Here is a 14,960-nt window from a genome sequence, read left to right as displayed (position 1 = left end):
GTTGTCCCCAGAAGTTGGAAAAATCCACATGGAAGAAAAAGCACAACAATCTGTTCAGCTTGGAATTACAAGTCAGGAGCTTTTGTAACAGCCAGTGTGTGGGGATTCTCTGGCAAACACACCTCATGTTACAGTAACATGGCAGTTCACACTTTACAGCAAAGAGAATTCCCTTTTTGACTTCCTGATTTTTGATATCCAGTGTTTGGGTTTTAAAAAACAAGTTTTGAAAACTTTTGTAAGTTCAGATTTGTAATGTAATTCCACTGATTTCAGTGGTATGAAATAAATCCAAAGATGAACAAAATTCCTTAAACTGGCTTAATGTTTTTTTTCTGGATCACCAGTAATGCAGAAACAAATCATGTACATCTTATAAATTTAAAATATGTGGTGATGGAAAGCATTTAGATCAGAACCAGGAAAAATAGGCTTGAAACATTGAGTAAAATAAGTCTCAGTATTAATCCCATTAAAATGGGCATGGTTTACAACATTATTGACTATCCAGTGTCACCTAAATGAGGATGGGTTTTCTTCTGAGTCTGGTTTCTCTCAAGGTTTCTTCCTCAGATCATAAGGGATTTTTTATAATTTTAAACTTTATCATTTTTATTTGTCTCTATATTTTTAGAAAGCTACTTTAAGACAATTTCCAATGTTAAAAGTGCTATACAAATAAATTGACTGAATTGAAAGAAAGAGTCCATTAAACACAGACTTATTTTTTTTCCATTATTCCAATATAATATACTCACATTCAGTTACATCCGTAATGAGGACCAAGTGATTGTGAGGACATTCATAAGGAATTTTATGAAATGATAAATAAGTACATAAACACACAGGGGTGGAGTGGATTTAAGCACATGCTTAAAAAGCTTACTATATTAATACCTCAGTTCTTTTAATGCCTCTATTTGTTTTAAAGCTTTTAGGAGCTTAACACTGTCTTAACACATATAATTGTCAGGCTGCAACCACATTGCTTATCCACTCAAGTGCTGCCTTCCTGACCATCATAAAAGCAGTAGGATTTTATTCTCCAAATATCTGCCACACATTTCCTCTTTATTCATCACATCCTATCTACCCCTTATGGAAAATTACACATATTTCATGTTGGAGATTGTGGTAGTGTGTCATGATTCCACCATGTTATGTCCTGTTAAAGCACTTTATAGTGGCTTTCTATAATCTGCTAAAAAAATGGTGACCAAAATAAGAAAGCAGTAAACCCAGAAATCTTATGAATGTCCAATTTAATTAGAATATTAAAATAAGTAAAAATAAAGTTAGCACTAAAGTGCCATCATACATAATGAGATCACTCGACTTACAGCTCAATTCAAAACCATATTTAGAAAACAAACGAAAAGATCTCCTGAGTGAAGTTACAACCAGGAAAAAACAAAACAAAGCACTATGTTACACATGATGACAAACAACATCCACAAATTTGGATGCAACACAAATTTTTGCTCAACTGAATCTCCTTGTAGAAAACAGACACAAGCCCTGTGTGTGTGTGCTAGCCGTCCTGCTGCTGTATGAAGGGGTTGGGGATGGCCTCCATGCCGTCTTGAGGACAGATGAGGACAACAGCCGTCCCTCGACACACGACGAGGCCGAGCTGCCTGGTGTCCTCCGTCAGTTTATACTGATCGTCTGGGTCTACACACACACACAAAATATTAAGCCCTAATAATGCTCAGATTTTTTTAAAACACTCCTTAAATTATTTTATGAATGCAGCACAATGTCTATTTCCACAATAAGTGTTTTATCTATATTACAACTAAACACCCTACTACTATGTTTTTTCCTGTGTCAGAAATCAGCATGTGCTGTTTAATAAGGAGCACTCTGTCTGTTAAAAGCATTCTTACAGGTCACAGTATTTTTCAATTTATAAAATAAAAATAAACAAAGCTTTTCTGGTTTTGTTTAATGTGAGGTATCTGTTTTTACTAATCTGGGAGCCAGGATGTTTGTAAGTACTCACCACGCATGTACTCAATTGTGCCATCTAACACCAGGTTCAGCAGAGGATCAAACCCTTTCAGGACACCACTCGCTGTGCAACAAATACATTTGTTATAAAGCAGCAAATCAACTGTAAATAAACACTTGTCACAATGTTGTGGTCCCTTTAAGACAATTAAGTTTTAGAAAAACTGGCTGCAAATAGTTTTATACAAATCACCCAATACACACTCTTCTATATTCAATGTAAAATAAAAGAAAAGCTGATAATAAATAATTAAAAAATTGGACTTGTCATCCACATAAGAAATTCCAATCCGAAAAAAAAAAAGAAAAAAGAAATGCCTGTTATAGCTAACATTCATCACATACCTTCACGTCCACCCTGGAATTTTACTCTAATGGTTTTGTCAATGTACTTTGTCAAGTCAAATATACTCTCCTTCTTCTTCTTCTCTTTATCCTGTAACAGCACCAGAGCAGAATTCTCAGTGATACAACAGTTCTACCTCAGTCCCTCTTACATTCTCACACTTTTAAAGTATAGACACTGACATACAATACTACATATTAGTGTATCCTTCACACTACTGAACTGACAAAACAAAATGACTCTGCTATGGAAATGTGTCCCAGTTAGTGACTGCTGATATTGTCTCAGTTCAGTTTGCACCCTGCAGACTCTCACTCAGTTTAAATGGCTTCATGAGCACAGAAAATGAAAGTGCTGCTGTGTGACACATGACACAGCTGTTATTGATGAACTGCATGACTTTACAGTCTGGGTTAGAAAGAAATCATCCCCAAACTGGCTTTATGTAAATCTTAGTTTAAAAAAAAATGTCCTTTATACATTTATACCACCGGCCCATGTTCATCTAAAACATCAGAAATAAAATAAACTAAAATGATAATAAATAAAATAAAATGATAATAAAAATCCACTCTGGAGAAATCGTCCGTGCTTTTTTAAACAGTCTCAAAACTTAGAAGCATTTAAAGACCAAAACAATTTGATATTTTAGGAAAATTCAGGTTAAAAACGTATAAAACTAAAAGATAAATAACGACCGTTTACACACTGTTAGCTTGCTTGCTAACACATAATCCTTTAACGTCGTAAAATAACGAAACGGTCGGCATACTATTAGCTTTAAAAGTTATTACAAGCATGTACATATTTTTATATATTTTTAATCACAATCTTTAACATACAAATATTTCACAGGTTGAAACAGAACAGAAAAAGAACATGTTACTCACCGCCATGTTCAAACTTCTTCCTGGACCGCGTCTATGTGCTTCACCTTTGACCCCTGACGTTCCACCAATCCAAATCTGGTTTGCTTAACTCTCTGTTTATATTTTTTATGATATAATTAAAAAACTATAAAACTTTTAGCATCCGTATGTGTAGATAAACAGATAAAGGTTTTTTTTTAAATATATATAATTCTCTAGCTCTTTTAGACTCGTACACAAAGCTGCAGTGTTCCAATAACACTGGACTTCTGTTCACCTTTAGCTTGTTAGCTACTAGTCACAATAACCTGGTTAATAAAGATCATTTAAAAAAGATTACCTTTCCACCACGTAACAATATTCATCCGACACGTTTCCCCACAAATAACCAGCATTTCTCATCACTAGTCCGAATATGTGGCACAAATCGCGAATGTGTTATTGTATGCGTTAAGAGCGAAGTGCCCTAGGTAGGAGACACAGCAGATTGGAACAGCACCATGTTTGGGTGACGTCATCGTCACTTCCGGCTTTAGCGGCCATTAGCGGGATGCGAAGCGCCAAACTCGAAATCTGCCGTTGACACGTAAAAACTGTTGCCTTAAAGTTGATGCAGAAATACTTCCGTATATAATTTATTGTTTGTGTTTGTTTGATGCAAAACAGAAATGGCAGAATTGCTTTTTAACGAGACGCTGCAGGTGCACGTGAAGTGTAAAGACTGCGATGACAGGTAAACAAATCGTTTATCTACCGTGTTGATGCTAATGCTAATGCTAACGCTAATTGTCGCTAACAACCAACTGAACAATTAGTGCCTCTGCTCGAGGAGTTTAGTTCGTTTAAATTAGTCAAGATACCAAGGGGATAAAATAATAAAATAAATACTATTTGTTTGTATTTTTTTGATTCCGATTTTTAAAACTACGATTTAATTTTTTGTAACATAATTGTTAAAATTAAAAAAAAAGTTACATATGCAAATAAAGCATTTAACTATATAAATATTTATTTTTAATGTTTAATGTGATATTTGTGTTATTATTTCACACAAAGTCTGTTACATTAGTTTTATTCTTTCACAGTAATTGGGTTATTGCCATTTTTGTGTGTGTGTGTGTGTGTGTGTGTGTGTGTGTGTGTGTGTGTGTGTGTCATGGACATGTTAAACCATATGGTTTCAGAAATAAAATTAAAAGTTGCTGTATTATTTTGTATAGAGAAATATTAAAAACTTCAAATTGATCAAATTTCTGTATAATGTATTTAATGCATTAAAGTAAATTAGTTGCGTAAATGTGTATTTTAAAAAAACACTTAAAAAAGAAATTACTGATGCAATGGATTTTAAATGTATGTTGTAAAAATGTGCGAAAGTGTGAATGGGCAATGTCTAAAAATCTGAATTTTGACAGTTTCTTTATAATTTTTGTTAATGTTTTTGTTTCTTGTAGGCGAGCAGTTATCAGAGTCAGTATTGAACTGCAGCTTATTTCAAACCCCATCCACAGACGGGTAAGTGTTTCTAAAGGAAATGACAAGTTTTAGGATCATATCTGTTCAAGGAATGAACGGCTCACTGTTCTGTTAAAGCACAGAGGTGTGATGGAGTTAATGTTATCACACTGAAGTTGATGATTTTCTTGTAGCATTACAAGTGTAGTAGTTTAATCTTCTTATTCTTTTACAAAGAATGTATTTTAATCTGTTCTTTGTTGCATTTAATAATGTAGAACATCCATGAAACTAATTTAGTTTGTGTTTTCACTTATATTATAACAGCTACAAACAGTTGTTCCCTCACTAGCCTCTTATTTTCTTCATCTCTCTCTCTCTCTCTTAAAATTGTTGTAAAGGATTTGGTTGTGAGACTAACTGACGATGCTGACCTCTATTTCCTGTATAACCTTCTCATATCAGAGGAAGATTTTCAAAGGTACAAAAATGTGTCCAGTAAATGTTTTAATACAGTTTTGGCTTTAACGCTGAGCGAATTAAATTAATTTATAGTTGAATTAGTAGTTAATTAATAGTGAGTTAATCAGTTAAAAAAAATGCAGTTTGCTTTTATATTGTCTCAGCGTGATGAGAATTTCACAAATGAACCTGTCTTTTCTATTTTAAACAGCCTAAAAGTCCAACAGGGTCTCCTGATAGATTTCACCGCTTTTCCTCAGAAGTTCATAGACCTGTTAGAAAAGTGCATCTCTGAGCAGAGCAAAGAATATCCAAGGTAAACAGACGTTTCTCAAAATGATCTGTCAGTGTATGTGGTGTTAATGCAGAACACAGTCCTGACGACCCTTGTGTATTTTGTATAGTAGCTCTTTATTTTACTATGCTGTGACCTAATTTAAAATGGATTTTTTATTCGAAATGCCTGGTTGTTTACTATAAAACCCTGTATATACACAAAATACTCCAGTTTCTACCTTAGACAAAAAGATTTGTAATAACTTTACTTTTTTGTAGGTTCTTACTGCAGCTTTCCTCTCCATCATCTGCTTTAAACCAAGGCTCTGCTAATCTGAACATTGTGGAGACCAACGCCTTCAAGCACCTCACACATCTGTCTCTCAAACTGCTCCCTGGCTCAGATGTGGAAATAAAGAAATATCTGGCTACATGCTTGGCCAGCATGAAGGTACAGGAGATGCTGATGGGATGCTATAAACAGGGTTTCCACGGGGTCATAAAAAGTCATACATTTAACAATAAGAATTTAAGGCCATAAAAAGACATAAAAACGTCCGTATTTTCCATACAGGGTCATAAAAAACATTTAGCCACGTCTTAAATTGATATGCTCGTCCATTAATTTGTTCTTCAATCAAAATGCGCTCGCGGCGGCAATGGCATTCATTTGTTTCGCCTGTTGTAGTTCTGTATGAGGAATCTGGGTGGTATCACACTGGTATCACAGCGTTCCAGAACTACAAGGTCCATGCGGCAGCATACAGACTTGTCGGAAGGACTTTCACAGAAACCCGCGCGAACTCCGAACATACTGTATCATACTGAGTCACTGCTTAGTTTAATTGAAATCATCCTGGCTATCACAATGGGAAAATGTACCTTTAACGATCTGTGGCTCGAAGACGGTGCGTTTAGTAGCTGGCTCAAGCCCGTCGCTAACAATCGGTATCAAGTCTATTGCACTCTGTGAAGTTAGAAAAGCATATCGTTGCTGTAAAAGGCCTGCAGTGGGTGCAGGCGATCCGTCAGTTTTGTTTGGCTCCATCACTAACGTTACCTGGTCCAAGTACAGCGCGGGATTCCGTTTCTGTCGCATCCAGTGCCACACACAGTGGTTTCGGATCAACCTCCACACTGAAAGCGGAGGTCCTGTGGGTGTTGAATACTATAATAATAGAATTACTCTTTAAATAATAAAACTTGTTACTTTCAATGAAAGTCAATAATAAAGTCTTTTGAAAGGAATTTTAATGACTGAAGTTATTTATCGTAATTCGTGTAGGTCATAAATTCAAATCATAATGGTCATAAAAAGGTCTTAAAAAGTCTTAAATTTGACTGATTAAACCCTGCAGAAACCCTGTATAAAGTTAATATCTTTTTTTTTTTTTTTTCTAGGCAAAAAAATTCTAATTCCTTTAACAGAGTGTGTAAAAGTTTATAACCGTACATCGTCTTCTTAAAGAACAAGGGAACATCAGATGTGTGCTGGTAGTTTGAAGTGAGAGTAGTCTAAGTTGTCAAGTGTAATAATGTTATTAAACTAGTGATATGTAAAAGTTGGTAAATATGTTGACCTAACAGTTTTTGATATAACATTGCCCTATTTTGTCATTTGATATGGTGGTGGATTTATATTGTATCTTTCTTTATCGTCGTAAATTCCATAATCTTGGCGTTGGCAGATCAGTGTTGAGCTAGGTTACTGTATACTCTGAGGAACTGAAAGATTAACAAGTAAATAATGTTCTCAGGAGGAAAAGGAGCAACTCCAGCAAAAACTACAGAAGACAGAAGAGGATCTATCTAGGCAACTAAACTATGCACAGCAGGTACAGCTAGCTATATATAGCTAGTAATTAATAAAAAAAATAATAATAAAAAACAAGAAATATCATTAAGCTTGAACTTTCTAAACAGAAGTTTGTTTTTGTTTTAGACGTTGTCTGAGAAGAGCCGGGAGCTGGAGAAACTGCGCTCTGAATGGACTTCGCAAACAACAACTTTGTCGAGCAGACATACACAAGACCTCACAACAGAACGTGAAAAAGCTATGGAGGTACAAATCCTTAAAACAAAGCTTTAATGTTACACTGTGATTGAGGAAGTGTTTATACTATCATGGTATTATTTTATTAAACAGATTAAACTCAGACAAAGGGTTTAGTGCAGTCGTGTCACTGCACAGAAATATAGAGGTCATCTGTTTTCAGGTCATTAGTGAGGCAACATAGCTAATATATGTATTGGGGAAAAACACCTATAACCTCCTGTATTTGTACATGTTCAGATCCAGACAAGGCTGCAGCAGCAGAATGATCAGCTGAGACGTGAGCTAGAGGCGACTCATCAGCGCAGCACACAACAGCTTCAAACACGACTCTCCGAACTGGAGACTTCCAACAGAGAGCTCACAGAGAAAAAGTACAAAAGCGACTCCACCATCCGAGACCTGAAAGCCAAACTGCTCGGCCTAGAGGAGGTGAGATTCACTGAATCAAACAAAGTGCTGTTTTCTGGAAAAAGAACTTTGGATCTTTTGTGTAGCTGAGAATTTATCCTAATGCTCTATTTCTCATTCTTTATTGTGTCTCTAGTAACAGCTCATTCATACATTTATTGATTGAATGATTCACTCATTCATCGATTTGGTGAAGATTTACGTTTTTAAGGAGAAATGCGCTTATTTAACATATATGGAAGGAGTCTCCAGTATCAGATGGACAGTCCTTGGTAAATGTTTTCTGACACAGAAAGGAGTTTACACTTCGTTGTTTCTCAGTAAAATTAAAATAAACATTTTTGTATTACCTCGTGATGGGTTGTGATAACTGCTATACTGTAAATGAGAGCAGGTTTTAATTTGTTTGTGCATGATCCACAATATTAATTTAATTATTAAAGGTGTTTTGTTTATTTTTAAATTATTGATTGAAGTAACTGGCAAATTGCTTTGGTACAAGAAAAAAAAAAAAACTCTTCAGAATGTAATGTTCTAGGAAATCGATCAACTGCAGGGTGATAACATTTACTCCACTTTATCACACATCCTTGCAAGTCCTTTATCCCTTGCTGGAGTGCTGTAGCTGAGCTGCTCTGCTCTAAATGATTTATGTAACATTTTCTCTGTAGGAGTCTCAAAGGATGAAGCAGCAGGTGACGTCTCTCCGGAGAGAAAACGGCACCCTCGATACAGAATGTCATGAAAAAGAGCGACTAATGAATCAGCTGCAGACTCGAGTAGCCGTGCTTGAGCAGGAGATGAAAGACAAAGATCAGCTCATACTCCGAACCAAAGAGGTGCTTGAGGCCACACAGCAGCAAAAGGTAACATCTAATAATGTTATTTCATTTATTTTGTTAGATTTTTTTTTAATAGATGGATATTAAACCCTCAAAAATATTTGGACACCTTTTTATGTAAATGACCAATAATGATTGTGCATGAAGGGATATGATGATTATTTCACGGTCACTTGTACTTCCTTCACGTAATCTTGGGATTTTATTCCGTTTAAAGTGCTATATAAAAGATTCAGTACATAATAATGTTGTAGCAAAGTTATCATTTTTCAGCACTTATATTTAAATGATAAACAGTGCACTCGTGATGAAGCAGGATGAGTTGTTACAACTGTGAAGCTTTAGAAAGTCTCTAAAACAAGATCTCGCTTAAATTGTAGCAGCTGTAAACCTCTTTCCTGACTGTATATAGAAACACATTGCTGCATATAAAAAAAAAAACCTCAAGCATATTAATATAAACCTGCATTACTGTCACAGCTGCTGCTAATGAAAATCAGAGTGTTGCACAATAATATTCATTTATTACTTTTTTAAATCCTGGCTCAGACCTCCGCTGAAGAAACTGCTGAGAGTAAACAGCTACAAGTCGGCAAGTTGGAGTCAACAGTGAAATCCTTATCTGAGGAGCTCATCAAGGTTTGTCAGAGATTTCATACAGTGATATGATGTCTTATTTTCAGCAGGATTTAACTGAACAGTAGGTGATTGTGTCGCCGTTTGCTAAAGATAGTTACATATAACTTTAGTAGCATGGTTATCTGGGGACACAACTACAGAGAAATTGTCTATTTGTGTGTTTATTCATAGACATTTGCTAATACATACATTTTATGGGTCTGAGCAATGCTATATGATGTACATTTTGTTTGGACTGACTGATAAATGTTCCAGCTACTTTAAAAATGCTCTATGAAAACCACCTAGATCAGCAGTTAGTAGCAGATTTATTTATTTATTTTTTTATAAAGAAAACTCTTTTGCACAGTCTCCAGGTTTCTGAATTAGCCTATTTGGAGTGATCTGTATGATAAGCAAATCTGCTTTGTCATTTTATCTCAGAATTCTTAAGCAGCAAACGAAGAACAGGCCTCTGGCTATGGATTGCTTCATGTTCAATCTGATGTTAATATTAACAGAAATACTCAAATGCTTGAACTACTGACCTGAGCCTCCGTGTGTCCATCAGGCAAACGGCATCATTAAAAAGCTGCAAGGTGATCTGAAGGGTCTGGTGGGGAAGATTAAGGTGAAGAACACGGTGACGGTCTCTCAGGAAAAAGTGCTACAGGAGACAACAGAAAGACTGCAAAAGGAGCAGAGGGAGCTGCAGGACACACAGCACAGACTGAGGCTCAAAGAGGAGGAGGTAAACAAATTTGGTTATCTATCTGAATTTGTTCTTTAGGGAAAACTTTGCATTTTGTGCAGGAGGCCTGCATTTGTGTACGTGTTTGGAACTTGCCAGTGTTGACTTACCCTGTGGAAGCCCCTTCTCTTCCTTATCATATAAATAATGTTTAATTCTTTTGTTTCTGAGGCTGTGACACTTACTGTTTCAATTTCAGTAATCAGTCATTCACCAACTAGAAACTTTGCGCTTCAAATGTTTTCCTAGTGGTGTCAGGTTTAAATAATTACAGATCATTTCCTCTGAATAAGAATCATAGCGTTTTGTACTATAATAACATTTTTTTTAGTTTTATAATGATAAATGCTTTGTACTCTAGAGGAGATTACGCAAAACATTGTAGTGCATTATGGGATTTCATTAGTGCATATGATTTCACAGATAACTGATTGTTTTATGTGTCTCTGGTCTCATAGGTATCGAAGTTACAGCAGCAGTTGGAGGCCACCGTTAAAAATTTGGACGAGAGCAAAGAAGTGATGAAAACTAACGAAAATGGTGTGTGTGTGTGTTTGACTCTTAACTTCATTAACAAAACTCTTAGTTAGCTTAATTACTCTTAACACTTAATTGCAAACTGGTCACGACAACATTACCACATCAAATGCTTAAATCCGACACAAGGTCATGGTATTCTACACAGCCGATTCATTTCTAGTCATGTTCAAAATAAGGGATTTTTAACCCCACATAAACCCCACAATTGAAAGTGGGGTTTATGTCTTGACACATTTTAAAATATATGATAAGAGCTAAGAAAACCCTAAGAATTAACCCTAAATCTTTGGAGTCAAATCCGGGTGAAACGTACTTAAGACGCAAATATGTTCGTAACATTGTAGACCTGTTAAACTGAATAAAAAAGGTGATGTAATTTTCTGTTGACATTCAGTGATCACGTGGCTCAATAAGCAGCTGAATGAAAACCAGCTGTCCAGGAAGCAGGACACTGTTGGTGTATTTGAGACACCACAGCCTGGGGCTGGACTGAGACTTGCACCTGCTTCTCACAACATGGTAACACACACACACACTCTGATTTCTGAACTTAATCAGTTTACAATGAATGAAGTCACATGTGACTTTGTCTGTGACTTTATTAGATTTGTATGTGTGTGTCTGCTATCTGATTATAACCTTTTCTTCTTTCTGTAGCTTGATAGTAAGACTTTCTCCTCCCTGGGCCAGCCTTATCCTGTAACCTCCACTTTAAACTCCAAGCACTCGTTCCCTCTGTCGTGTGTGAGTGCCGGGCCACGTTCTATCCTCACTTTACACAATCCCAACTCAGGACCAAAGGCAGGCTCCTTTTACTTTTCTAGGCTTCTTGTATACTTTTCCCAAACTTTCTTTCATCTGCCAATGATTGCCATTCAGTTATTTTGCAGTTTGTATGCACCAGAGTCCGTAGTAAATAATGTCACAGGCTGCATTGATAACATCCTGAAGTGTTTATCCCACTTAGACCACATTATTATATAAATGATTCCAGTGTTCATACTTTTTTGCTGTGATGCTGTAGAGCATCTGTGAGCCATATTAGATCCTGACTAGAGTAAAACAAGAGGCTGGAGAAGGAATATCTATTTATACCTGCTATAAAGTATTATGTTCCAGAGATTTCGCAAAGTCTCCTTCCCATTTCACCAAATCAATGATTACACTTTTTTTTTATTCCCTTTATGTGCTGCATCTGCTTCACAAGTCCCTATAAAGTGAGCTATATAGAAAAGATAATGAGAACAAACAAAAATTTGGAAAAAATGCATTAATGTAAACCTGTAATTTAGTAGCTGCTCTACTGTCAGAGTGCTGAGGTATAAACTGATATTTTTGTGTTCGGTTCTCTCTGACAGGTCCAGTTTAACCCCATGAGTGCCAAAGCCATCACATCTCCAGTGGAAGGGAGTGGAAACCCAACAGCACTAAAGACATGTTCTAATAAGGAGAAGTAAGTCCCTGCTTTTTGTTCATCGCTTGTGCAGTTGAACACAGGGAGCCTGTGCCTATCTCAGGCATCATCGGGCATCAAGGCAGGATATACCCTGGACGGAGTGCCAACCCATCGCAGGGGTAGTTGAACACAATTAATTAATTGATGATTCAAAATAATCCTGCTTTTGGTTGTCTGTATAGCATTACTGCTTTTGCAGTTTAAACCTGCACATTACAGTCGTTCATCTCAGATTTATTTTTGTGTCACTCATTGTTGTCATCTCAGATAACACAGTCTGGCTAAATGAATCAGTTGCTGATCTGCATTTATGTTAATCTTGAATTTATTAAGTGACATAAAGGTGCTAGCTCTCTGGGGTTATAGTTTTATTTTTATGTACAACACGTGTATTGAAAGCATTGGGGAGGTTGAAATAAAACTGTACCGTGATCAATATACAGAGGTGGCATGATTGGCTAAGCATACATCCAAAATAGATACAAGTCAGACTGAATAATCCTGTTCAAACATCGCATGAACTTCAGCCTGTTTCACTACCAGCAGAATGGTTAAATATTGGAATTGATCCAGTCAGCTGCTGGTTACAAATAATAATTCCATAAAAATTCCAAAAAACAGATATTGGCTAATATCAGTATCGTGCCATCTCTGGTAGAAAAGGATTAGGGGCAGAATTTTATATTGTTATTCACAAGCTACAGTTTTTAACAGCATTCAACTAATCTAGTGTGGAGGCCTTGTGCTAGTTCACAAATCAATGGGAATATTTTATTCTCACACAAGTTTGATGTTTGTTGGTCAACACCAAATAGTCCTCCTAATGTTCTTACCAAAAAACTAGCATTAGTGTTCAATGAAACCTGAGCAGACTTTACAGTGTGAGCAGACTGCACATGCATTAACACTGTTTTCCCCCGTCTGATAGCGGGGAGCCGCTCGGGTTGGACTCAAAATACTTTGAGAGGCGAGATGAGAGCATCCCTCTGCGTGGCCTGGTACCCAGCATGCACTTGAACAAAGGTGAGGGAAAATATCAGACATATACTTAACACAGCTTTTTAAGTGAATAAGCAAACTCTAAACACTTAACCTGTTATCTGTTTACAGAAATCTCTAAGCCCTCCTTGAACATGGTCAATGCAAAACCTGCAGCTCCGTCAGCATATTTCCCTGGATGACAAAATTTTTATTTTTTTTCCTAGCTGTAAAAGGAGCATCAACATTCAGGACCTTCTACACACCTCTGTGTCATGTGTTAAGTCTATTATGCTTGTCATATTATTTATTAAACACTGTTTTAACTGCTGACTGGTTTGCAGTTGAGTGGTTGTGTACAGTTTTATTTTGTTCTGTTTTAAATGAAACATTTATAGGTGTTGAATTATCTATGGTGCTAAAACTGTGTGATTACATAAAGATAACTGACATTCTGTGAGTGCATAAAGACATGAAACACTGCTCAGAATGTGGGTGCTATAATGCATGTTCAGTTCATCCTTAGTGTTATTGTCAACACTTCAGATTTCGACTCATCTACGCAGGCTGTCTAGAATTCTTTTGGATCTTTTTAAAGGAACATCATGTCATATAGTCCTACTGATTTGAGGAAACATGGTAAAAAAAACAGCAGTATGAAAGATTTATTAGCACATTTGTAATTTCCACTCAAAGGTTTACCATCAGTGTGCTGTTGTGATTGTATATAAATTGTATATAAAGCCTCATCAGTTTGTATATACACAATGTGACTGTGTTGTTCTGTATTTGGATAACTGATTTAATAAATAATTTTAAACCACCTTAACAACTGCCTGAGGAATCTGTTATTAAGAGGAAGCAATTTAAACCGCCGGGTAATTTAACACTGTTTCAGGTAGAACTGTACTGCCACACCTCTTACTGATATCATGCCTTCTTTACTGAGGTTAAAGAAAAGGCCACACCTTCAAGTGCAGTCTTTTAACTCAGTGTTGTCTTCACTAGTTTGAGTAAAAGAGCTTTCTTCAGTAGGTGTGTCAGTCAGAAGCCAGGCCTCCTTTACTGGAGTTGGCTTAAACACAGGCCACACATCCTTCACTGTGACCGACACATAGGCTACCTTCATTTGGAGCCGGTAATCACACCATGTTCATCAGGAGTCTTGGTCACATGCTTAGCCTCATTTTCAAGGACTGATGCACAGACCACACCTCCTTCACTGGTAATGATGCATAGGCCACACCTCTTACTGGTACTGACACACAGGCCACACCTCCTTCACTCAAACTAACAAACACACCTTAACTGGTACTGATACACAGACCTTGCCTCCTTCACTCAAGCTAACCGACACCTCATTTACTGTGACTCAAACAGAGGCTACACCACCTTCACTTGGACAGGCAGAGGACACAACATTACAAGTGAAAGCCAGAAGCCATGATTCCATCACTGTGACTGACAAAGGCCACACCTTTTTCACTGGACCTGACAGAGGCCACACCTTTTTCACTGGACCTGACAGCGACCACATCTCCTTCACTGGACCTGACAGCGACCACATCTCCTACACTGGACCTGACAGAGACCACATCTCCTACACTGGACCTGACAGAGACCACATCTCCTATACTGGACCTGACAGAGACCACATCTCCTTCACTGGACCTGACAGAGACCACACCTTTTTCACTGGACCTGACAGCAACCACATCTCCTTCACTGGACCTGACAGCGACCACATCTCCTTCACTGGACCTGACAGAGACCACATCTCCTACACTGGACCTGACAGAGACCACATCTCCTTCACTGGACCTGACAGAGACCACATCTCCTACACTGGACCTGACAGAGACCACATCTCCTTCACTGGACCTGACAGCG

At 37.1% G+C, this 14,960-nt stretch overlaps 2 protein-coding genes across 4 annotated transcripts; one reads left to right on the top strand and one right to left on the bottom strand.

Annotated features, from left to right (window-relative positions):
* Positions 1–1,245: 1,245 nt before the first annotated feature.
* On the bottom strand, positions 1,246–3,347 carry lsm7 (LSM7 homolog, U6 small nuclear RNA and mRNA degradation associated). The gene is made up of 4 exons (XM_060883160.1): positions 3,250–3,347; positions 2,359–2,449; positions 2,006–2,077; positions 1,246–1,674 (listed from the first exon to the last, which is right to left on the bottom strand). The coding sequence occupies exons 1-4, from the start codon at positions 3,253–3,255 to the stop codon at positions 1,532–1,534; spliced, it is 312 nt and encodes a 103-aa protein (XP_060739143.1). The 5' UTR covers positions 3,256–3,347; the 3' UTR covers positions 1,246–1,531.
* Positions 3,348–3,778: 431 nt separating this feature from the next.
* sass6 (SAS-6 centriolar assembly protein) lies at positions 3,779–13,896 on the top strand. 3 transcript variants are annotated; one of them, XM_060883138.1, is made up of 17 exons: positions 3,779–3,961; positions 4,683–4,743; positions 5,085–5,164; positions 5,357–5,461; positions 5,701–5,872; positions 7,179–7,256; positions 7,364–7,483; positions 7,715–7,906; positions 8,557–8,751; positions 9,277–9,366; positions 9,917–10,096; positions 10,555–10,636; positions 11,031–11,155; positions 11,294–11,380; positions 11,995–12,089; positions 13,021–13,115; positions 13,203–13,896. In XM_060883138.1, the coding sequence occupies exons 1-17, from the start codon at positions 3,897–3,899 to the stop codon at positions 13,271–13,273; spliced, it is 1,893 nt and encodes a 630-aa protein (XP_060739121.1). In that variant the 5' UTR covers positions 3,779–3,896; the 3' UTR covers positions 13,274–13,896. The 3 variants fall into 3 exon arrangements, with proteins under 3 accessions (XP_060739121.1, XP_060739130.1, XP_060739113.1); XM_060883130.1 differs by having other exon boundaries at positions 3,780–3,961; positions 11,294–11,437; XM_060883147.1 differs by lacking the exon at positions 11,294–11,380.
* The last annotated feature ends 1,064 nt before the right edge of the window (positions 13,897–14,960 follow it).

The sequence above is a fragment of the Tachysurus vachellii genome, chromosome 1 (genome assembly GCF_030014155.1).
Source record: "Tachysurus vachellii isolate PV-2020 chromosome 1, HZAU_Pvac_v1, whole genome shotgun sequence".
NCBI lineage: Eukaryota > Metazoa > Chordata > Actinopteri > Siluriformes > Bagridae > Tachysurus > Tachysurus vachellii.
This window is presented reverse-complemented; position numbering and strand designations above follow the sequence as displayed.